At 44.7% G+C, this 22,940-nt stretch overlaps 1 protein-coding gene and 1 long non-coding RNA gene across 10 annotated transcripts in view; one reads left to right on the top strand and one right to left on the bottom strand.

Moving 5' to 3' along the window:
* Window positions 1–22,940, top strand: part of MYO3A (myosin IIIA) — a 188,271-nt gene that overhangs the window by 139,867 nt on the left and 25,464 nt on the right. For all 8 annotated transcript variants that reach the window (XM_039523756.1, XM_039523755.1, XM_039523753.1 and 5 more), the window contains 8 exons: window positions 191–268; window positions 9,037–9,242; window positions 11,475–11,586; window positions 13,608–13,770; window positions 14,662–14,748; window positions 17,200–17,323; window positions 19,422–20,379; window positions 21,814–21,952. In XM_039523756.1, the coding sequence (XP_039379690.1) occupies window positions 191–268; window positions 9,037–9,242; window positions 11,475–11,586; window positions 13,608–13,770; window positions 14,662–14,748; window positions 17,200–17,323; window positions 19,422–20,379; window positions 21,814–21,952 (1,867 nt within the window). The remainder of the gene's footprint in view (window positions 1–190; window positions 269–9,036; window positions 9,243–11,474; window positions 11,587–13,607; window positions 13,771–14,661; window positions 14,749–17,199; window positions 17,324–19,421; window positions 20,380–21,813; window positions 21,953–22,940) is intronic.
* Window positions 8,973–15,088, bottom strand: LOC120397613. 2 transcript variants are annotated; one of them, XR_005593891.1, is made up of 3 exons: window positions 14,964–15,024; window positions 13,075–13,225; window positions 8,973–9,318 (listed from the first exon to the last, which is right to left on the bottom strand). It is a non-coding gene; the product is annotated as an uncharacterized LOC120397613 (long non-coding RNA). The 2 variants fall into 2 exon arrangements; XR_005593892.1 differs by lacking the exon at window positions 13,075–13,225 and having other exon boundaries at window positions 14,964–15,088.

Below are 22,940 nucleotides of genomic sequence, written 5' to 3'. Positions count from 1 at the left end.
TGACAAAGTAGTGTAATGTGCTTGTGCAACAATTCAGATTTTGCTAGTGATTATTCAATAGCCTTTGCAGTTTAGAATACATATTTCTTTTTATTAGTCGTGTTCTTTTAAAGGGCTCTTTATTGGGATGTTGCCAAATAAACTCAGGCTCTGTAAAGATAAGTGTCATTTTCTTTCCTGATCTGTATAGAATGAAACTGAAGATACTACACCTCATCCAAGAGAGACGACCAGTATGAAAACACAGACAGTCGCTTCTTATTTTAGAGTAAGACACCAGCTCTTTTCTTATGTTATGCTGGAGTAGAATTAATATTTATTGTTCTTCTTCAAGTGCTTGCTCATGTAAATTCCAAGTAGGTGTGTGCGTTCCGCGTGCACAATCATCGGAAGGTTTTTTCCTAGCGGTACCCATTGGGTTGGCTGTGGGGCCCCCTGGAGTGGCACCTTCATGGCTGTGTATATAGGCCCCTGCCAACCCACTGCATCTTCAGTTTCTTCTTACCACCAGTGATGGTCGTTGGAGCAGCTCCTCTCTTGCTTTAGCAAGTGATTCCGTAGTGGACTCGCCTTTTCTCCCTGTAAATAGTTTGAAAGTTTTAGTTAGTGATAAGTGTAGTAGTTAGCTAAGTTTTAGTTGAGGGTCATCCCACAAACACGCACTACTTTGTTCTCATCCCGGGGACTGGAGCATGCCTCGGTCTCAGGGCTTCAAGTTGTGCGGGTCCTGTCTGAAGCCCATGCCAAAGGGAGACCAACACGATTCCTGTCTAAAGTGTCTCGAGGAGGGACAACAGTCCGACAGGTGCAAAATCTGCAGGGGTTTTAAGGCCAGTACTAAGACAGAGCAGGACTTTCACTTAAAGCTCCTTCTAATGGAGTCAGCTCTTCAACCTCACCCGCCCCACGCGGTGTCCGACCGGGCGCTTCAGTGCACAACGTCCCGGTCTCAGTACGGGAAGCCTCAGCACCAAGGAAGGACTCATGCAAAGGGCCATGGCACTGCCATTCCCCAGCACTGAGGACCATCTCTAGTGTGAGGCACCGCTTGCAGTCGCCGGTGCCACACAAGAAAAAGAGAGCAGACAGGGGGCGCTCCTCTGCTAGGGCAGCGGAGCAGGCAGGCACCAATGCGGTGTGTCCCACGTCGGAACACCCAGCGTCGGGTCTGCCTAGACTGGCGCCATTGACTCCGGCCTCTCGGGGAAGTCCGTTGTGTCTGGCCACAGTGAACTCCCCGGTACGGGAAGATTTGGAGGAGAACTTGTATGCTCCTTCCACACCGGACACATTTGAGATGGGCAGGGAGTTGATCGCCATGACGGCACAGTTTCCCACTCCCCCGGCAGGTGCACAGGTGCCGGCTCAGGCTCCGGCTCCAGAACTGACAACATCGTTGGCACCGATGCCAATCCAGCATAAGGGCAAGCCCACTATGATGTGGTGCCAATCGCCTTCACCACAGCACTGATCCCCGGCACCATCTCAATCTGCAGCACCCTGGTCAGGTTCAGACTTCTCCTCAGAGTCAGAGGCGGACTCTTATGCTTCCAGGCAGGGCCGGCCCCACTCCTGGCACCGGTTCCAACACAGCCCTAGGCAAGACAAAGGGCAGCCAGGGCCTGTAATGTCCTGGCCTCTGCAGTGACAGGGACCGACGCAGTGGCCCTTCTGGACACCATGTGGGCCTACCGCCAAGTCCAGGGCCCAGATTTCAGGGCCCTGTTGGTGACGTCGGAGGTGTGAATCCCACCATCGGCCACATCTGTAGCACAGGAGCCTCCCCATGAGCCAGAGGGGCAAGAGGACCCCATGCCTCCAAGGGCCCTCCAAGGGCATCGTCCTCATCCTCCCTGGATGAGGCAGTAGCAGGCACCTCCACCACTATGGACACTGGGGCCCATCAAGACCTGTTCAGGAGGGTGGCCCAGAACCTGAACTTGCAGGCAGAGGTGGTCTCTGAGGATATGGATCACATGGTGGATATTCTGGCCCTGACAAGCCCTCAAGGGTGGCTCTGCCCCTCATCAAAACCATACAGAATACCACCAAGGTGCTGTGGCATACACCCACCTCTATCCCACCAATAGCCAAGAGCATAGAGCGCAAACACTTTGTGCCTTCCAAGGGGTACAAGCACCTCTTCACCCACCCGCAGCCCAGGACCCTGGTGGTGGAGGTGGCGAACCACAAAGAGTGCCAGGGGCAACTGGGACCTACCCCCAAATCTAAGGATGCTAAGTAGCTGGACCTCTTTGAGTGGAAAGTCTACTCCACTAGGGGGCTCCAGCTTCGCATAGCGAATCAGCAAGTGGTCCTGAGCCACTATGCTTATAATTCCTGGGGCTCTGCGGCCAAATTCCAGGAATTGCTGCTAGCTGACTTCCGATCAGAGTTTGGGGTGGTTCTGGAGGAGGTCACCAGGAGCTCTCTTCAGGCCACTTTGGACTCAGCTGACTCAGCCACCCACACTCTGGGCACGGCCATAGCTATGAAACGCAGCTCTTGGCTACAGGTCTCAGGCTGCCGCATGAGGTCCAGAACACAATTCAGGACCTGTTCTTCAACTGCTCCAGCCTCTTTGTGGAGCAGACAAACTCAAGGCTGCATAGCCTTAAGGACTCATGGGTGACTCTCAAGTCTTTGGGGCTGCATACACCAGCCCCACAAAGAAAGGCATTTAAGCACCAGGCTGCCCAACGATTCTACCCTGCCTGTCCTAGACAGGACTACAGTAGGAAGCGGGGCAGAAGTAATAGGAGGCGCTCATCTCAGGCCTCCTCCAGCCAAGGGCAGGGCTCAGCTAAGCAGCCCTTGGGCTCAAAGCCAAACTTTTGAAGATGTGCCCAAGATGGAGCACCAGTTCAATACCTGGATCCTTCCCCTTCCTTTGTGAACTGTCCAGCCCATTTCTACATGCCTGGGCTCAAATAACCTCAGACCGTTGGGTCCTGAGCATGGTAGAATTGGGATATTCTCTCCAATTCTGCTCCCTCCTGCCCTCCCACCCACTCTCTGCGTCCCTCTTCAGGGACCCTTCTCACAAGCAACTTCTAGTGCAGGAGATGCAAACGTTCCTACAGCTGGGGTGGGGAGGTAGAGTATGTTCCTCTGGAGTTTGGGGCAGGGGATTCTACTCCCATTACTTCTTAATCCCCAAGGCCAAAGGTGGGCTCAGGCCCATTTTAGACCTGCGAAACCTCAACAGATTCATGAAGAAATTGAAGTTCCACACTGTCTCCCTGGCCTCCATCATTCCCTCTCTGGATCTGGGGGACTGGTACGCCACCCTCAGCTTGAAGGATGGGTACTTCCACATCTCCATAATCCCTTTCCAGAGATGGTTTCTGCGATTTGTGGTCAGCGGCACATATTATCAGTTCATGGTCCTCCCCTTTGGCCTATCGGCGGCACCTTGGGTGTTCACCAAGTGCATGGCGGCCGTGGCAGCCTTCCTTCAAAAGCATCAGGTGCAAGTCTTCCTGCCGATCGGCTTATCAAGGGCCAGTCCCAAGCTGAGGTGGAGGAACACATGAACCTGGTACGTACAACGTTCCCCAATCTCAGTCTCATCCTCAACATGACAAAGTCAACTCTGGCTCCCACTCAAAGAATAGAATTTATTGGGGCCCTCCTGGACTTCACCCGGGCCAAGGCGTTCCTGCCTGAGTCTTGTTTTCTAGCCATGAGTGCCATCATACAAAGTCTCTACCGGTTCCCAACCACAACAGCCAGAAACTGCCTAAATTACTCAGGCATATGGCAGCATGAACTTATGTGGCGCAGCACACAAGGCTGCGCCTCCATCCCCTCCAGGTGTGACTGGCCCAAGCGTATAGACCAAACCAGGACCATCTGGACAGTCTGGTCATGCTTTCTCCCTGGGCTCTCGAGTCCCTCCAGTAGTGGCTTGATCCACTGACAGTCTGTGCAGGAGTATTTTTCCAAACCTCAGCTGTTGCTGTCACTAGTCATGGATGCATCAGCACTGGGGTGGGGAACGCACCTGGGCAAACTCAGAACTCAAGGCCTATGGTCCCAAGCGGAGGTATCACTACACATCAACGTCAGGGAGCACGGGTGGTACGTCTGGCTTGCCAGACATTTCAGGCCCATCTTCAGGGCAAATGTGTATCAGTGTTGACAGACAATAATGATGTTCTATATAAACAAACAGGATGGTGCTCGCTCCTCTCCCCTGTGCCAGGAAGCCCTCCGGTTGTGGGACTTTTGCATCACCCACTCGATACAGTTGGAGGCGTCATATCTGCCGGGGGCACAAAATGAACTGGCTGATCTCCTCAGCAGATCTTTCCACAGCCATGAATGGTCCCTCCGTCCGGATGTCGTCAGCAATATCTTCCTGAAGTGGGGATCTCCCCAGGTAGACCTGTTCATGACACAAGGCAACAGGAAGTGCCAGCAGTTCTGCTCCTTCCTGAATCACAGCACCGGCTCAATCGTGGACGCCTTTCTCCTCTCATGGATGGGGCACCTGCTGTATGCATTCCCACCATTCCCTCTCATCCACAAGGTCCTCCGCAAGGCCCGACAGGACAAGGCTACATTGATTCTCATAGTGCTGGCGTGGCCCCGCCAACACTAGTTCTCCACACTGTTAAACCTCTTGGTGGACACGCCCATGACCTTGCCCATGAGTCCAGACCTCATCACGTAGTTCCATGGCCGCCTTCAGCACTCCCACCTGGAGTCTCTCCACCTCACTGCATGGAAAATCCATGGCTAAACCTGTTAGAGCTCCAGTGCTCCAATTTGGTTAGGGAAGTTTTCCTTGGCAGTAGAAAGCCCTCCACTCATGCCACTTATTTAGCCAAGTAGAAAAGTTTCTCTATTTGGTCTGCACAGAAAGGCACCCCTCCGCTGCAGTCCTCAATCCCCTTTATACTGGACTATTTACACTGCTTAAAGCAGCAAGGGCTGGCAGTCTCGTCAATCAAGGTGCACCTGGCAGATATTTCCGCTTTCCACCCGGGCGCAGCGAGGCAGTTGGTATTTGCTAACCCCATGGTTGGATGCTTCCTTAAAGGGCTAGATAGACTGTACCCCCGGGTGTGGCAACGGGTCCCCCCATGAGACCTTAACTAGGTCCTCTCAAGGCTCATGGGGGGCCCTCTTTTGAATCTCTAGCAACTTGTTCTCTGGTTTACCTCTCTTGGAAAGTGGTGTTTCTCATGGCTATAACGTTTGCCAGAGGAGTGTCTGAGCTCAAAGCTTTAACGTCTGAGCCCCTTTATACAGTGTTTTATAAGGACAAGGTACAATTGCGGCTGCATCTGGCTTTTCTCCCTAAGGGTCTGAGCACAGAACGTCAGATTTCATTTCCACGCGGTGCTCCACAGGAACTTCAGTGATGAGGCTGCAGAGGAGACGCACTGAATCAACTTCCCTGGCTTCTCCTCTGTCCGTGCCATTCCCTTGCTGTATACGTGGCCATGCTCTCCAGCCCCTCCACAGAACATCGCTATGATGAGTCTTCCCTTCCTTTGCAGATTATAATGACACGGAGTCACAAAATCACAATAATTTTTGCAAACAAATGAAATCCTGTGAATAATCACAAGTTCACTGCTCTGCCACAGACTTCCTGGAGGACCTCACTTAATCTCTGTGCCTGAGTTCCCCATGTGTAAAATGGAGATAATGGCACTTCCCTATTTCACAGGGGAGTTGGGAGGATAATGCATTAAAAAATGTGAGATGCTCAGATACTACAGTAATGGAGGCTGTATAAATACCTAACATTGACTAACAAGCTGGGCATTCACAGCCGGTGATGCATATACCCTGCAGAGCATTGCTATTGTAAAGCACGTTCCAGAGCTGAAGACGAGTGTATGCAGAATCGAACATAAAAGAAAATAATCAATCACATAGTCCTTAAGCATCACTACAATGAAATGCTGTTAGTGCAGTCCAAGTTGTGTTGCTCTTAAATGCTATATTCCAAATGCTGATAAAGAACCTACCTTTGAAAACAGCTTCTGCCAAAGTCCACAGGTACATTTATATTTCCTTTATGCTAATTTCTCCAGCATGGCACTTGGAACTGGCTAATTTGGGGCCTGATCCTGCTTTCCCAACTCCCATTGATTCGCGTCTTCCAGCAAAAACATAAAGGTGCCTCAGATTATGCTACTGCCTCTTATGAAAATATTTTATTTACTTTCAGGGTAAAGAATAGCAAAGAATAACAGATACTTTGTTTAGGAGACAGAATAAAGCACCTTCCATTACTAACACGGAGATAAACTAGATAATGTGCTAGTGCCATATTAGGATGACTTTTTAGGGTGATATTTTTTAACATTCTGGACAGAGAGTAATAGAGAACCTAGTTTTTCCACTCTAATTTCTATGATTCTGTGAACTAACAGCAAATTTAGCAAGACAAGGTGGGTGAGATAATATCTTTCATTGCACCAACGTCTGTTGGTGAGAGACACAAGCTTTCAAGTTACATAGAGCTCTCTCTCAGGTCTGGGAAAAGTACTGAGGTCTGGGTCTACACTACAGATCTATATCGGTATAACTACTCACTCGGGATGTGAGAAACCCACACACCTGAGCCACATAAGTTACGCTGACATAAGCGCTTGGTGGACAGCCCGATGTTAGCGGGAGAGCGTCTCCTGTCGGCATAGCTACCGCCTCTCAAATAGATGGATTAACTACACCACCGAGAGAGCTCTCTCCCATCAGCTTAGAGCATCGTCATTAAAGCGCTACAGCGATGCAGCTGCACTGATGCAGCATTTTAAGTGTAGATGTGCCCTCAGAGCGTCACAGCTAAATACAAGGTCAAAGAGATAGTTTAGTAAGAAGTTAGAACATATTCTAAGGGACCATTCAAGGTGAAATGGCCCATTGACACCCCTCTAGTCATAGGACAAAAAAGAGGGGATTAGTGGGCTACAGATTGTTGTAATAAGCCATAATTCCAATATCTTCATTAAGTCCATGATTTTTAGTTTCTAGCAAAGTGATGCATTTAAGCTCCCAGGTTTGTCTTTTGAAAGTGTTGGGCAGATTTCCTTTGAGGATGATGACTGAGAGATCAGATACAGAGTGATTGCTTTGTGACGTGTTCGCCCACAGGTGATATGGTGGTTTTTGTCTTTTATCATTTTCCTGTGTGAGAGCAGTGACTGTTTGGTTTCACTCACATAGTTGTTATTGGGGCATATTGTGCACTGGATGAGGTACACCACATAGTGTGATAGGCACGTGTAAGACCATGGAACTTGAAAGGTGTATTGTGGGGGGTGTTGATCATTGTAGCAGTGGAGATGTGTCTGCAGGTTTGGCATCTGTTGTTCTGGCAGCATCTGTTGCCACTTTGAGTTGGGTGTCCTAGTCTGTGAAGAGCTTCCTTCTGGTGATGAGCTTTTAGAGGTTGGGAGGTTGTTTGAAGGCCAGGCGAGGGAATTCAGGAAAGATTTCTTTCAGGATGGGGTCCCCATTGAGTATGGGTTATTGTTTGATGATACCCTACATACAGCAAATCTAGCAACAGATACAAGGATTGGGATTAACTACATCTTGACAGCAGTGGTGCAGTGGAAACTGCTATCCAAAGCGTGATTGCCATTGCAGGCAGAAGAGGATTCAGACTGAATCCTGCTATCTCACTCACATGCAGAAATCTACAAATGAATCAGAAATGCGTCTGCAAATCTCTTTATTCATTATCTTGTCCTAGCTGATTGAGCTTTGTCACCAAGCTATTGATAGTTAATTTAGCACTGTGCAGCATGTCCAGAATGGAAATACAGATTTTAATGCAAAATATATGCTGCTTGAAGTCCTACACTGGTGGTGTGTGTCTAGCCCAGTATCGCATAGTTGTCTTTCTACTCCTGGCTACTACTTTCCTTTGAGTCACTTTGAATTAGGAATTAGCCTCTTCATTTGTGTGTTAATAGGATCCTGCAATGGAGCAATTCTGTAGAAACCTTTCAGGATCACGAGGGCCAGATTCAGCCGTGCTGGCATGGAAAGCTACAAACCTCCCTGTGCCGGGCTGGGGAACAGACTGGGTGGGAGCAGTGCAAAGAATCAATGTGAATTGTGAACTGGTGTTTCCACTACTTCTCTCCCCACAGGTTCCTCTTGGGGAAAGCAGATATAGTTACTTATACCCAGTGGTTCCATAACAGAACCAGAAGAACATGCTGAATCAGATGGGCCTAGCCAGATGTGCTTTGGGGTTGTTTAATTATCTTCATTCCCTCCCCAGCAAAGGAAAGGTTACATTTATTATCTTGCCACACTTCAACCTCCCATCCTTAGCCTGACCTCTTACTCCCTGGTGTCCCCCATCAGCTCCAGTCTCAGAGATGAATGCGGACTTTATATGATATTAAATACAGGAGCATAGAAAAAATGTTTTTTAATTTCCTAATAATGAGATTCAGTTCCCCGATACATGGCCCAGTCCTGCAGTATTTGCTCATCCCAAAACAACCATTCGTTTCATATTGTAAAGGCATTTCTTATTTAATACCTTTCTGTTTTGACAACTGTGGTCAGAATTAATATTCCCTAAGTGAACCTGGCTTGCCCAGGTCTCAACGATATGGACCATGCCATGGCTCATGCAGTTCAGCAGCATCAATAGCAATGCAATGGGCCATCAAAGAAACTTGCAAAAAATATACACATTTTTTTTTCAGTATTTTTAACTGTGATCAAAAACACTGCTGCTTCCAAAAACAAAACTGGTGCTTAATTAGCTGTTAGAACTGTAGATTACTACAATTTATGGGAACATACTGATTGGGAATTTGTTATTCGTGCTTGCCTGAAGGTAATGTTTGGCTCAAGTATAGTCGGTCAGAGAGGCTAGAATTTCAGCTTGATTTGTCTACAGTTAAGTCACTAGCAGAATTTAAATGGATTTGGAGTTATACCTACAATACCACTCATGTGAAATGAAATTTCAAATGCACAGATGCTCTTGTACAATAGGAGGCTTTTATGTATCACAACAGAAAATGTTTCTCCGTTTTCTTGAAGTATTCTCTGATGGATTTATTATCCAAGATGGTGGTTGGCCAGCCTCATTTTGTCCGTTGCATCAAGCCAAACAATGATCGGCAGGCACACAAGTATGACAAAGAGAAGGTACTGGTACAGCTACGCTATACGGGAATTCTGGAGACGGCAAGAATTCGGAGACAGGGTTATTCCCATCGCATACTGTTTGCTAACTTCATAAAACGGTAACTACATGTACATATGAGCCTATTTCGATGATTGTTGTCTGATGTTTGCTGAATGTCGTCAGCATTCTTGGAGCTGTATAAAACAAAGATAAAGACAAGGTCCTTGTCAAAGATCACAAGCTAGACTGTACAGACAGAATATTTCAGACATGAGGGTAACACATCATTTCGATTTGTAGGGAAAGATCACACATCTCTGACCATTGTTTCATGCTCATTGCAGACTCAGGCCTGGTCTACACTAAGAAGGGGGGTCGAACTAGGGTACGCAAATTCAGCTACATGAATAGCGTAGCTGAATTCGAAGTACCCTAGTTCGACCTACTCACCCGTCCAGACGTGGCGGGGTCGAACTCCGCGGCTCCCCCATCGACTCCGCCACTGCTGTTTGCAGTGGTGGAGTACCGGAGTTGACCGGAGCGCACGGGGAGTTCGAACTATCGTGTCTAGATCAGACGCGATAGTTCGAACTCCGAGAAGTCAAACTCACCGCATCGATCGGGAAGGTAAGTGTAAACCTACCCTCAGGCAGACACCACTCTGCTCAGTCTGAAAGTTTTCTCCAGAACTATAAGGGCTAGAAACTTAATATTTTAAATTAAATCTTAGAATTTGGAACAAATAATGACATCCTCCAAAAACACAGTACTGTATCTCTAGCCACTGAGAACCAGCTTAATTCAGCCTCTAGCTTTGCAGAGAGGCACATAATGATCACATTATTGCACATTAACGATTAAGGCAGAAGTGCATAAATGCATGGTTTTGTTTTTTAAAGTGTAGTTGATAAGTAAGATTCGTTTGTTAAGAGACTAGTCTCACCCTTGTTATATCTGGGAGAACGTTAAATAAAAAAAGTCTCCACGGTAAGAGATTAAGCAGTTATTTTGCATTTCTCTTTTACAAATGTAGAAGCCAGACATTTTCCTGGATAAGAACTTAGATTTACAGGGGGAAAATAGAAGAAATTGTGCAGATAACGCCCACTCTGACAGAAGCTTTTAAACTAATATGCACTAGAAGTAGACAACCGATGACAGAGACACAGAAGAAGAACAAGCTGATGGTTTGATAAGCTTGTTTCAGGATTGCACACTGAGGGGGCCATGACTGTGTCAGAAAAGCACAGCTTGATGAAGGCTGTTGAAGTAGTTTCAAGTGAACAAGGTGTGTCTGGGGCTTTGGTTATTGCTTTTAAAGATTTTACTGCTAGTGTAAAGGAGGGAAGCAGAGAGCATAGTGAGCCAGATCCTCCACAGATGTAAATCACTCTCACTCCACTGATTTCAACAAGGCTGGGCAACGTCTAGATTAAGCAGTTTTTCTCACCCCACTGTATATTGCAGTTCATAGTACACAGATTTCACCCTTGAAACCTGAGGCAGTCTCCTTTGTTGGAGTCTTAAGTCTTCTCAGTGTCCGTGTTGCTTGCAGCATAGGTGCGGGACGAGAAAAGGCCAAGCATGTGGCCACTGTGTTCTGTTTTATACCCTTAGTCCATGTGCCTGTAGAACACAAGTCCATACATGTTTGGTGAGCATTGCTGAGTCTCTAGGCAAGGTTCCGCAATTCCCCTGGTGTAGCCTCATGCAATTGAGTCATTGCATTGTAGCTCCCTTGCTGAAAAATAGCTGGTGATGTCTGTTCAACAGCAACCACCCAAGTGTTGGTTACCTCCCTTGTCATTGTCTCTGTAGAGCTAGTATCTGGGCACCTTCAAAACCCACAGCATATTTTAATGAAAACCATACAACACAATTCTTATAATTTAATGACTTCAGCAGATCATAACCTTTCCCCTGATACCTCACAAGGCCTGCTTTATATGCAAGATCACAATTATATATAAATGAGGAATATGGGGGTTACTGGGTGCTCCCCCAAGGTACAGAATGTCACAAAAGGGTTATCCACAACATGCAAAGAAGTAGTAAAGGCAACGATTTGGCAAAGACTCTCACTAGACAGCATGTTTTCTGAGAGTCCTGTAGTGATGTTAATAGAACTAAAAAACCCTCCAGGGTGTACAAGATCTCTCTTATGCACCTTTAACTGTGTTTCTAATTGCTGTATATAAATACACGGTGATTTTTGGCATGTTCTTTTTAGTACATTATGTATTGCTTCATACAAAAACATTTTAAACTAGGTTTCATTTAGATGAATGGTGTGAATCTGCATATTTCAGTCATTCCATATTACTGTAATAATCATATTGTTGTCTTTTAGGTATTACCTCATCTGCTACAAAACAAATGATGATCCTCCCGTCAGCCCTGAAACCTGTGCTGCTATCTTAGAAAAAGCCCGCCTTGACAACTGGGTTCTCGGAAAAACCAAAGTAATATTTCACATACTTTGCATACATTTCACTATGTGTTTGTAAAGATATTAAGCAAACTCTGCTCTCAGTTACTCCACTGGAATTACTTTTGATTCACATGAGTAAAAAAATTATTTCATTGGACACCCCTCATTGACAATTAGGCTGAAATCCTGGTCCCTCAGTGCCGGGAGAGGAGTTGGCAGCAGATGATCTCAGATGTAGAGAGTGAGGGAAGATTTGGTTATGGACAGAGGCCACCCTAGCTATAATCAAACTAGGCCAGTCGCACTGGAACATATTTAGTAGTGGGGGTGCCGGCAGCCAGGACCCGAGCCCCAGGTGAGATGAGAGGTTGGGGAGCAGAGTGTGGGCGGAGGGCCGGGAGCAGGTCATAGGTGCGGGAAACACCCCCAGGTTTTATGCATAGAGCCAGCGGCTGGGGAGCAGGGTGCAGGGCCAGCAGTCCTGCATAAAACGTCGGGGTGCTGCAGCACCCCCGCATATCTACTTCGCACACCTATTAACTAGGCAGCTGCCTAGGGTGGCAGATTTGGCTAGTCACCTTTCCATCATGACGGAGGGGTGTCTGGAGCAAATTTGAGTGGTTTTGCAACTCTTTACACTGGATTACCTGCCACTCATTCAAATTTGGCTTGGCTGCCCCTCTATCATGACAGAGAGGCAGCCAGGCCAAATCTGCTGCCCTAGGCCTATGAGGAGGAGGGCAGCACACTGAAGATTTGTGTAGGGTGGCAGATTGTCTTGAGTAGCCTCTGATTAGGGTGGAGATAAATATCTGCTCCCTCATTATTGCCTCGTGGCACCAGTAGAATTTATCAGACTCCCTCCCACCTCAGCCTTTCTAGCCTGATTTGTCAAAAAGGGCCTCCCTGCTGGCAAACTACAGGAGGTTTTCTAGACAGAGAAGGTGCCTTAGGAGAAAAACTGGTGTCTCCACACCTCAAATAACTTCAGCCTCAAGTCTCCCCTTCTTTGAAGGTAACACGGGCGGGGGGGGGGAGAAGAAGTTTCAAAGAGAGGGGGAGACACAGAACTGAACTGTCTGAGGTGCAGATACCTGTCTGAGGCACCTTTCTCCATAGCCACACCTCTTCTTGTTCACGCCTGTCTAATGAACCAGATATGGATTCATAATGGGACTACCAGAGAGGAGAAGAAAGATCTTCTTCAAAGGCAGAGGGGTATTGCTGGGGCAGGTTTTTCTAAAGAAGGCTGGGACAAGGATCCATGGATGCACCTCCCCGCCCAACCTCTCTCATGTTGTGAGGTGGGACCAAAGGAGAAAATGGGGATGGGGAAAAGAGAATAACTAGAGGTATGGGAATTTATATCCCACTATGTACTTAAATGGAGTTACTCCAGATGTGCACAAACGTAACTGAAACAGGAGGTGACAGACAAAGACTATGACAAAAGGAGTAGAGAGGAGAGGACAGAAAAGTCCTGAAAAAATAGATACAATGGGACTGATTCTCCTCCTACCTACAGCAACTGGTTTCACATCAGTACAACTCCATTAACTTCAATGGAGTTACTCCTGATTTACTCCAATGTGAGACAGAATCAGGACTGATGTTTGTATCACTTGCGCCAGTCTTGCTTTTGGGGTTGTTTTTCTGTGGCGTAGGCTTCCCTGAAAGCAAATTTAAAAATAAATAAATGGCATGGGTTTAAGGTACTAGACAAAAGCATTAACAGACTGGAGTTAGTTTTGTGAAATATGCATCAGAGGAAAACACTGAGGAGGTTAAAGTATCTTCCAATGAAAATACAAATAATAGAAGTGTTTTGGCCACTTGTGTTATGAACTCAAATTACAGAATTATTTCAGCTTTGTCACCTTCAAAAATGATCATTTAAACAATTGAACTAAAGGCTTTGTTCTTCCTCTGATGGTCACACAGAATTCCTGTTGATGCTAAATAAACTAATGTACATGTATGAATCACTGTGAGAGGACTGTCTAGGCCATATGAATTAATGCTGTGTATCATTGTTTGTTTACTCTCTTTAAGGTGTTCCTTAAATACTATCATGTGGAGCAGTTGAATTTAATGAGAAAGGAGACGGTTGACAGGATTGTTTTGATTCAGGCCTATGTCAGAGGGTGGCTAGGTTCAAAGAGATACAAAAAATTAAAGGAGAAAAGGGAAGAAAGTGCTATTAAAATACAGTCAGGTAATAGCTCAACACCATTTTAGAATAAATGTGCATATGGATGAAATATGGCTTCTTACATTTTGTTCTTTTAAACCTGTTGCATTTGATAAAGCATTCTATGTTTCATGTTTTATGTATTTTTATTAAAAGAAATTGTTTAATCAGGTTACGACAATAATCTCTTCACTACAGTTGTCTATCAGTGTTACTTTTAAAAGGCAATTTTTAACAACAAAGGAATGTGAATACATAAGTAATATTTTTATTCCTAAAATTCCAGCCTACTCTGACAATGTCACATAATATACCAGTGAAAAAATAATGTATTAACCACCTTGGATAATAAAACTAATTAAGCTATTGATTGAGAAATCGCTAATTGAACAGTCTCCTGTAGCATAACATCCTCTTGGAAGTTCTAACATCTACATTTGTTATATACTAATTGATTCCATAATTACAATATGACCTGGAGGACCCAGATTTTACATATTTTATACAGTTTGTGCTTCCTTGTCATAAATTTGGAAACCTGACTGACAATTCAAAAGTGTGTTTCTTTGTAGAAACATCCTGGAAAGATATGATGTTTGAATACTTTAATTCTGATGCCATAATTCCTTGAAGAATTCTTTATTTTCATATACCAGAGGGGTAACCGTGTTAGTCTGGATCTGTAAAAGCAGCAAAGAGTCCTGTGGCACCTTATAGACTAACAGATGTTTTGGAGCATGAGCTTTCATGGGTGAATACCCACTTCGTCAGATGCAAGTGGGTATTCACCCACGAAAGCTCATGCTCCAAAATGTCTGTTAGTCTATAAGGTGCCACAGGACTCTTTGCTGCTTTATTTTCATAATCTTCTATATCACCTAATGGATGAGCTTAAATTTTCCCACCTCTTTTTAGTTTACAGGGGCTTTGTTGCTCGTAAAGAATATGAAAAAGGAAAAAATAAATACAAAATGGAAACATTTATTACCAGACTTCAAGCAGGTAAGGACTGTTAGCTTTCTAGACTTCTAATACACTGATTTTATGTATCTGCTTATACACAATGTAGTGGGCCAGATCCTCAGCTGCTATAAAGCTACATTGACTGCAGTGGAGCTACATCAGATTGCACCGACGATCTGATGCACATATCTCTGCTTGTAAATACTGTATATATGTATGCACACTCAGGGGTGAAAGTAATAGAAAAAACTTACCAGGACGGGGTCCCAGCTCCAGGCCTCTAGAAGGGCCGGGGCCTCAGGCAGAAGAGGCCGGGCTGGAGGGTCAGCCTCCCCCCGCCAGCTCTTCTGCACTGCCCAGCCTGCACCTCCCAGGGTTCCAGCGGTGATGTAAAAGTCCTGGGACTCTGGTCTGCGGTAGCAACGGCCAGGAGCCCCGGGCCCTTTTAAATTGCCAGGCCCTGGGGCGGCTGCATACGGGCCCATACTGGCAGCCACTTCTTACCCGTATGCTATACCGGCCCACTTTCACCTCTGTGCACACTATATCTCTGCTTGCATTTAATGTATATATACAATATTTGTCTGTATGCTCTTGTATATATTGTTTACATTTTTCTATACGTTTGTTACATATTAGATAACATTTACTTTAGAGAAGAGTCTTTATCTATAGCTATGCATATGTCTCTGGTTGTCTTCTGTCATGGCTCTGTTCCTACCTATCAAAATGTTCCTTCTCTTCTTCTGTGCCAAGACATCTCTACTGTGACATCTCCCAAGATTCAATTCTTGATCCTTTGCTTTTTTCCATCTACCCTGTCCCTCTTGGTCATTTTGATAACCATCACGTGTATGTATACAACCTGACACTGATCTCATGTGGTGTATATTCAGGAGTAACTCAATTGCAGTCAGTGGAATTTTACCAGTGTAAAACTGGTCTGAGAGCAGAATCAAATCCAAAGAGGTCACCATTGAAAGTCAATATTTACCAACATGATGATAACTGAGATGCCCCGATTAACTCCTCAGCAGAGGGAATCTCAAACGCCACAGTGTGGCAACAGCTTGTTCATGTTGATTAACCACTGCACTGTATCTTATGATATCTTTAATTCTCCTTTGCGTCCACTCTCTCTTCCTGACATGTGGCTTCAGCTCAACTTCCTTCAGCATAAAAGAAGCAAAATTATATGATGCCCATTGTCTCACACTTTTAGTGACTCTGCTCCCCATTTGTTTCAAAATCCAGTTCAAAATTGCCATCCTTGTTTTGAAAACCATCCTTGGACATGCTCCATCCTACCTCAACGATCTGGGCTAACAGGTGAAGCTAAGTAACCTGAAACAGATCAGATGCTGTCCACACTTACATTTACAATGGTATAACTCCTCTGACTTCAGTGAAGTTACTCCTGATTTGCACCTATGTAAGCGAGAGGAGAATCAGGCTAAGGCTGTGTCTACACTACAGACCTTACAGCAGCACAGTTGTATCCCTGCAGATGCACTGCTGTAAGGTCTCCTGTGTAGCCGCTCTGTGCCGACGGGAGAGAGCTCTCCCACTGGCATAATTAAACCACCCCCAACAAGCGGCGGTAGCTATGTCTGTGATAGAGTGTCTCCCGCTGATATAGCACTCTCCACACTGGCGCTTTTGTTGGTGAAACTTATCGGGGGGTGGTTTTTTGCACCCAGACCAACAAACGTTTTACCAACAAAAGTGCTAGTGTGGACAAAGCCTAAGAAATTCTAGAAAGAATCTAAGTTCATGTAATTTCCACTGTCTTTGGAGCCCCCTAAAAGTGCATGTTAAATCCCTTTATATTCCTTTCTAGACTACATTGTACCCCCTTAGACTCACATCCACTTTTCAACCTATAATTTGTCTCCATTACACAGCACTTCTGAGTCTGGCCCCCAGTGCATCTACTGGAGTGCAACTTGATGTAGCTCACAGAGAGAGGAATGCAGCAAGAAAGTCAGCTAACGGGGGGTGTAAATAAGGCAGACAGGCCACCCCTACCTGAAATTTGGTTCCTTGCTATGTAATTCACACCATCTTAGAACCCATTACACTCACTTACACATCAGTAAATGTGTGCTGGGGAGTCTAATTTACACCACTTTACATATCAGTTCTGAATTTGGCTTCTTCCATTCCCTATCCCACTCCCTAGTTCTTCAACCATTGCCTCCTTCTATGATCCTTCACATAATGTCACCACTGCAGGTGTGAGACCATTCTCCTCTGTAGCTTCTGTCGTCTCAATAAACTTCCTGTATCCCTCCACTTCACTGACTTGCCATCACATTTAAAATCTCACTTGAAAACACAGCTTTCCCCCACCTTGCCTCTACTACCAGGTTCCTGTCTTCTGCAGCTTTTTTTAATTTAACTCTGTATTGTTATGATTTAACTCTGTTAAAAGTTTGGAATACAGCTTGGGTGTTATCTAAAATGGTATTGTACTGTAATTTGTATCAGTTGCAAGAGGATACTTAATCAGAAAGAAAAGGAAAGAAATAACAGATGCATCGAACAAAGCAGCGACAACAATTCAATCTCACTACAGGGGATATAGGGAGAGGAAAAGCTTCAAAAAGAAAAGGTAGTGATCTTTTCCTTCTGTTGTATCACTTAAATGTCTCCTGCTTCAGTAAACACATTGTCAGAATCAGCAATATTCTCTGGAAATGAAGCAGAATTGGATGCTTCTGTGTAGCACAAATAGTTTTACTCCTGGAGGCATTCTGCACCAAAAAATTAAAAAATTCTGTACACAATATTTTAAAATTCTCCAAATTTTATTTGTCAAAATAACACTACATAATCATGCCAGCTTCAACTATTTTGGTAATTTATTTCAAAATACCTGTCAGCAAGTATGTCTGTAACAATACAGACACACACAAAAATTCCCCCAGGAGTAGAGAGTGAAAGAAACCTCTATGACAGCCCAGTTCCTGTTTCTCTGCCCTGACCCCAGAGCCCAGCTGGGAGACCAGACAACCCCTCCCCAACAGAGCCTAGCCATGCCCCCCAAGCCAATACACCCGAACCCCCTCCCCACCAGAGCCCAACTGCAGCCCCGCCCCAGCCCAGATACCCGCACTCTCTCTCCCCCAGAGCCCAAGGATCCAGAGGGAGAAACAGCCTGATGCTCAGTACCAGGCTTGCATGGAGTTTCCTGAGTGCTGTCCTCTCTTTCCCTCAGGGCATGCTGGGAACTGCAGCTGCCAAGATCCCTCTAGCTCCCTCTCCCTCCCCCCAGCAGTGTCGTCTATGTGTGGCTCCTAGTGGCAGCTAGTAGTACTGCAGCCCATTTCTGTGGGGGAAAAGAAATTCTGCACACACGTTAATTTCTGCAAAATTCTGCACTGCACAGTGGCACAGAATTCCCCCAAGAGTATACATTATGCTCTGCTTGAGGAGATAGAGCCTGTCCCACTCCTACCTCCTCAGAAACACCCTGAAGCCTTGGCCCACCACGCAGAGTGTGCCACAATAGCGAGCGAGCAGGACAGAGTGTCTCTATCTCTTACACGCATGACTGCCCATCCGGCTGCTCCAGGCACCCAAACCAACCTGCCTGAGCTGCAAGGGAGGAGCACATCACTGCTTTTGCAGCTTCCCTTTGCTTCCCCATCAGAAATCATTTTTCTGTGGGGAAGCAAAGAAATCTGCGGGGGATATGAACTCTGCGCATGCAAAGTGACACGGAATTCCCTCAGGAGTATAGTTTGTTTGTTTATTTTAAAAGATGGCAGTAAACATTTTTCTTAAGTTTTGTGACCTCAGGGAAGAAGAGGCAAATATGGGGTAAAAAAAAGAATTAATTGGCAATATTTTGCCCACCTGTGATTTTAATATAAACTGATACTACTGATAGGTCCTGGTCTGTGTTTGGAATAGCTCTTCTTGAGACATTTCTATACATTGCATACACCTCGTCTAAATCAAATAAAAGTAAAAATGGAAAGAAATTGACAATCTGAAACATGGAAACTTCCTCTTATCCATCTGTTGAGATGGGTACCCAACAATAAAACAGATTCTGTTCATGAAAGTAGTTTAGGACTCTTTCCAGGTGTGCTATGTTGAATGGCCAGTATTTTCACAAGCTGTTCTGGGCCTGCTCAGTGTAACTCAGCCAAGTAGGCATTCATCCTCTGAAATGTCCCCCTGAGAAGCCTACTTCTTTTTTACATTTTTAGTCTTTGCTTTCGAGGTGTGATTATGAGTGAGCCTAGTGGGAGGTAGCACTAGAAAGATTTGGTAGTCTTACCCATACAAGAAGGAAACCATTTGGGAGACCACTCACAGCCAGTAAAGACAGTGCTGGGTAAAGAAGTAGAAGGATGTGGTTAGTGTGCTGTCTTGGGACTCAGAAGACCGGAGTTCAATTCCCTGCTCCATCACAGATTTTTTCTGTAACCTTTATCACCTGCTTTTTTATCATCTAGATTGCCACCCTCATTGCCCTTGGGCCATTTGACAGGGATATTCTTCCAGACTTAGAATATCATTCATATTCACAAATATGTATATTCATTCCGCATTCCTAATCTGTGCTAGATGCTCTTGTTGTTTTATTTTCATTTTTGATTGATCAAATTGTCGTTTAGTACGCAAACATTGCTGCAGGAAATTGTAAGGTGGTAATCTGTCTGCTATAATATTTCCCAAATACAATACGTCTCATACAGGGAATCACTTCTGAAGAAGGAACAAACTAAAAATGCAGTCTCCATTATTGAAAAAGATGAGCAACCTCAAGACAATAAAGAAAACCCAGCTGTGATGACAAACTCTCCTTCTCCAGCTGAAGAGGAAGCAGCTGTTATTGTTCAGAGTAACTACAGAGGCTACAGAGAGCGTAAAAAAATAAAGGAGCAACACACAAAACTAGCAGATCAAGTGTCTTCTCCAGTGGAAAACTTGAAACCAGAAGTAAAGTCAGGTCAAAATGTAGTGCAGGAAGCTGAGGCTGAAACAGACAGAAAAGGTAAGGCAGCTATTTTCAGTCAGAGCAGCTACCCAGGACACCCAGACAGACAGAACCTAGAGGAAAAAAGGAAAATGCCTCCAAGAAGAGAGAGCGTTTCTATGAAACAAAACCCTCCAGGGCAGCATCCAAAGGAAGGCAAAAAACAGGCCTCTTTGAAGCAGTCATCTAAAAAAATGACAGAACGAGGCCTCCGAGATCTGACTCATCAGGAAACAATCAGCACAGATGAGCAAAACCAACTGTCTGTTGTTGTTCAGAATAAGTATGACAGTCACTTGGAGAGAAAACATCTGACGCAGGAAGGGATAATACCTGGTGAAAATAAAGGAAGTATAAGGAAAGACTCAGTAAGAGGCTCACAGAAACAAGCTGAGCCAGAAAAACAAGGTTCAGAAGACAAAGACAAGGCAGCAGTGGTAATTCAGAGTAATTATCGAGGTTACAGAAGAAGGGGGCAACTCAGAAAAGAAGGGAAATTACCTTCTAAAAGTCAAGAGAGAGCTAGTGGAGAGCCAACTGAAGTAGCACATATTCAAAATAATGATCCCAAGGCAACAAAAGATAGAGAAAGGTCTAATACTCAGGCCGAGAGCCATAAGAATCTAAAGGATGGCTCAGCAAAAGAGGCTTGTGATTTGGCAGCCTTTTCAAGACAGGTAAGAAGCTTATTAAGCTAAATATTTCTTGGTAACTGTAGGAAATGTGCTAAGAGCAATGCATTAGATGATAGCTCATTGAAAATGGATGCTGTGACTCATACTACTTCATAAGATACAAAACACCAAAATTAACTGTAATAACGGGCATTCTGTTCAGGCCAGTCAGTAAGTAACATTTTAAATCACTTTATTCTGTGCATTTAAATCACTGGTCAGGAATTAAAGAGTTGGGTTTACACAGATTTTGATATTAATTTATTCTGAAGCTTGGCAGGGTTTTTAGGCAAATCAAATTCTCACTTAGTAGTCGAATTTGTGTGTGTGTATGGGGGGGGGTAAATCTGTTTAAAATTTGTTTTCCTTAAATTATATAAAAAATGTTCCCCTTTCCAAGCCCTGTTCTTGCATAGATGAGCTCCCACAGAATGCAAGGGATTTTTAGGGTTCACCAGTTCCTTCTACAAATACTTTCCAATGGTGTACATAGAGCTGGCCAGAGCATGACAATTCTGTTTCATGACAACTTCCAAGATTTTGGAATTTGGTTTTGTTCTGCATTGGGGAAAAAACAAACCCTTTTGGACATTTTCATGAAACGAACTGTATCAAAACATCCAGTTTTGGATCAAAAGGGGTAGGGGTTTTTTTTATTCAGGTCACTCTCTTTGGTCAAAAGTGACCAGAGCCCACCCTGAACCTCAGAAAGCTTCCTGTTGAAAACGTCATTGAAATCACTAGATTGCCACAAAATGGTTCAGCTTCAGCAAAGCAGCATAATTTGATACAAATACATTTCACTGAAAATGTTGTGGATGAACCCCTGGCCCCGTGGAATTTAATGGCAAAGCTCCTGTTGATTTCAGTGAGACCAGGATTTCACTCAGTAAAATTCAGGTATTTTAATGGATATTTTATAAAAATCTACAATTCGTGCTACAAGTGGAGAGACTGTCAGGGTTGGGGGTGGGCATTGTCCATTTTAACCTAAAACCAGAAGCTCCAGTCAAGATAAGCATTTTTTTGAAATGCTGACATTTGCTAACTAAGGCCCTGACTCAGCAGAGTACTGAAGTCCTTACTCACCTGTTTAAAGTTATGCACATGCTTAATCACCTTGCTGAATAAGGTTATCATAACCCGTTCCTAGTGCATGCTCTGCACAGTTGGAACCCTGCTCTCATTGACTTCAAAGGGGCTCTGCATGGACACAGACGTGAACCTCTACGGAGCAGTTTGCAGGATCAGTTATTATTACATGTGCAGTGTTTGTTACAGTGCTGTGATGGAATTATTTCATGCTTTCAAAAAAGCAGTGTATTGCATAAAAGCAGTTTGTCCAATCTCTGTTTATCTTATTGTCCCATCTGCAGTTTCTTACCCTTGATTTATCTGGAAACATAGAGATCTCTATCTTGTATTATTTTTTTTTAGATATCAAAATTGTCCGAAGACTATTTGGCACTGCAGCAAAAGTTGAATGAAATGATTTTGTCACATCAGCTGAGGACCGTGATGCTGTCCAAAGATAAACAAACAAATGGCCGACTTTCTCCTCATGTGTGTCAATCAGGTAATATTCAACCTTCATGTTTATCAATAACATTAATGTCCCTCGGGGGCAAGTCTTGCAGCCACAGGGGGTTACATGACAAGGATTCATAGTCATAGATTTTAAGGTTAGAAGGGACCACTAGATCATCTATTTGGACCTCCTGTATAACACAGGCCATAAAACTTTGCCCCATTTCCCCAGCATTGAGCCCAGTAACCTGTATGTGACCAAAGCATCTTCCAAGAAGGTATCCAGTTTTGATGTGATGTCATCAAGAGATGGAGAATCCATCACTTCTCTTGGTAGTTTGTTCCAATGGTTGTTCACCTTCACTGTTAAAAATAAGTGTCTTGTTTCTAATGAGAATTTGAGAATTTGTCTGGCTTCTGACTTCAGCTTCAGCTTCCAGCCATTGGCTCTTGACATGCCTTTCTCTGTTAGATTACAAAGCCCTTTAGTACCCAGTATTTTCTCCCCATTTAAGGTACTTATACAGCATGAGCAAGTCAACTCCTGACCTTCATCACTGTAGGGCATTTTCTCCAGCTCTCAACTCATTTTTGTGGCTCTTCTCTGTTCCCTCTCCAATTTTTCAACATCCTTTTAAAAATGTGGACACCAGAACTGGGTGCTTTATTCCAGTATCAGGCTCCCCAATACCATATCCAGAGGTAAAATCACTTCCTACTCCCCTATTTATACATCCAAGGATCACATTAGCCCAGTGGTTCTCAAACTTTTGTACTGGTGACCCCTTTCACATAGCAAGCCTCTGAGTGTGACCCCCCCCTTATAAATTAAAAACACTTGAAAATATATTTAACACCATTATAAATGCTGGAGGCAAGGCGGGGTTTGGGGTGGAGGCTGGCAGCTTGCAACCCCCCATGTAATAACCTCACAACCCCCGAGGAGTCCCGAACCCCAGTTTAAGAGCCCCCTGCATTAGCCCTTTTTGCCACAGCTTCACACTGGGAGCTCATGTTGTCCACTATGACCTTTTAGC

Source organism: Mauremys reevesii, linkage group 2 (genome assembly GCF_016161935.1).
Source record: "Mauremys reevesii isolate NIE-2019 linkage group 2, ASM1616193v1, whole genome shotgun sequence".
NCBI classification, from domain to species: domain Eukaryota; kingdom Metazoa; phylum Chordata; order Testudines; family Geoemydidae; genus Mauremys; species Mauremys reevesii.
This window is presented reverse-complemented; position numbering and strand designations above follow the sequence as displayed.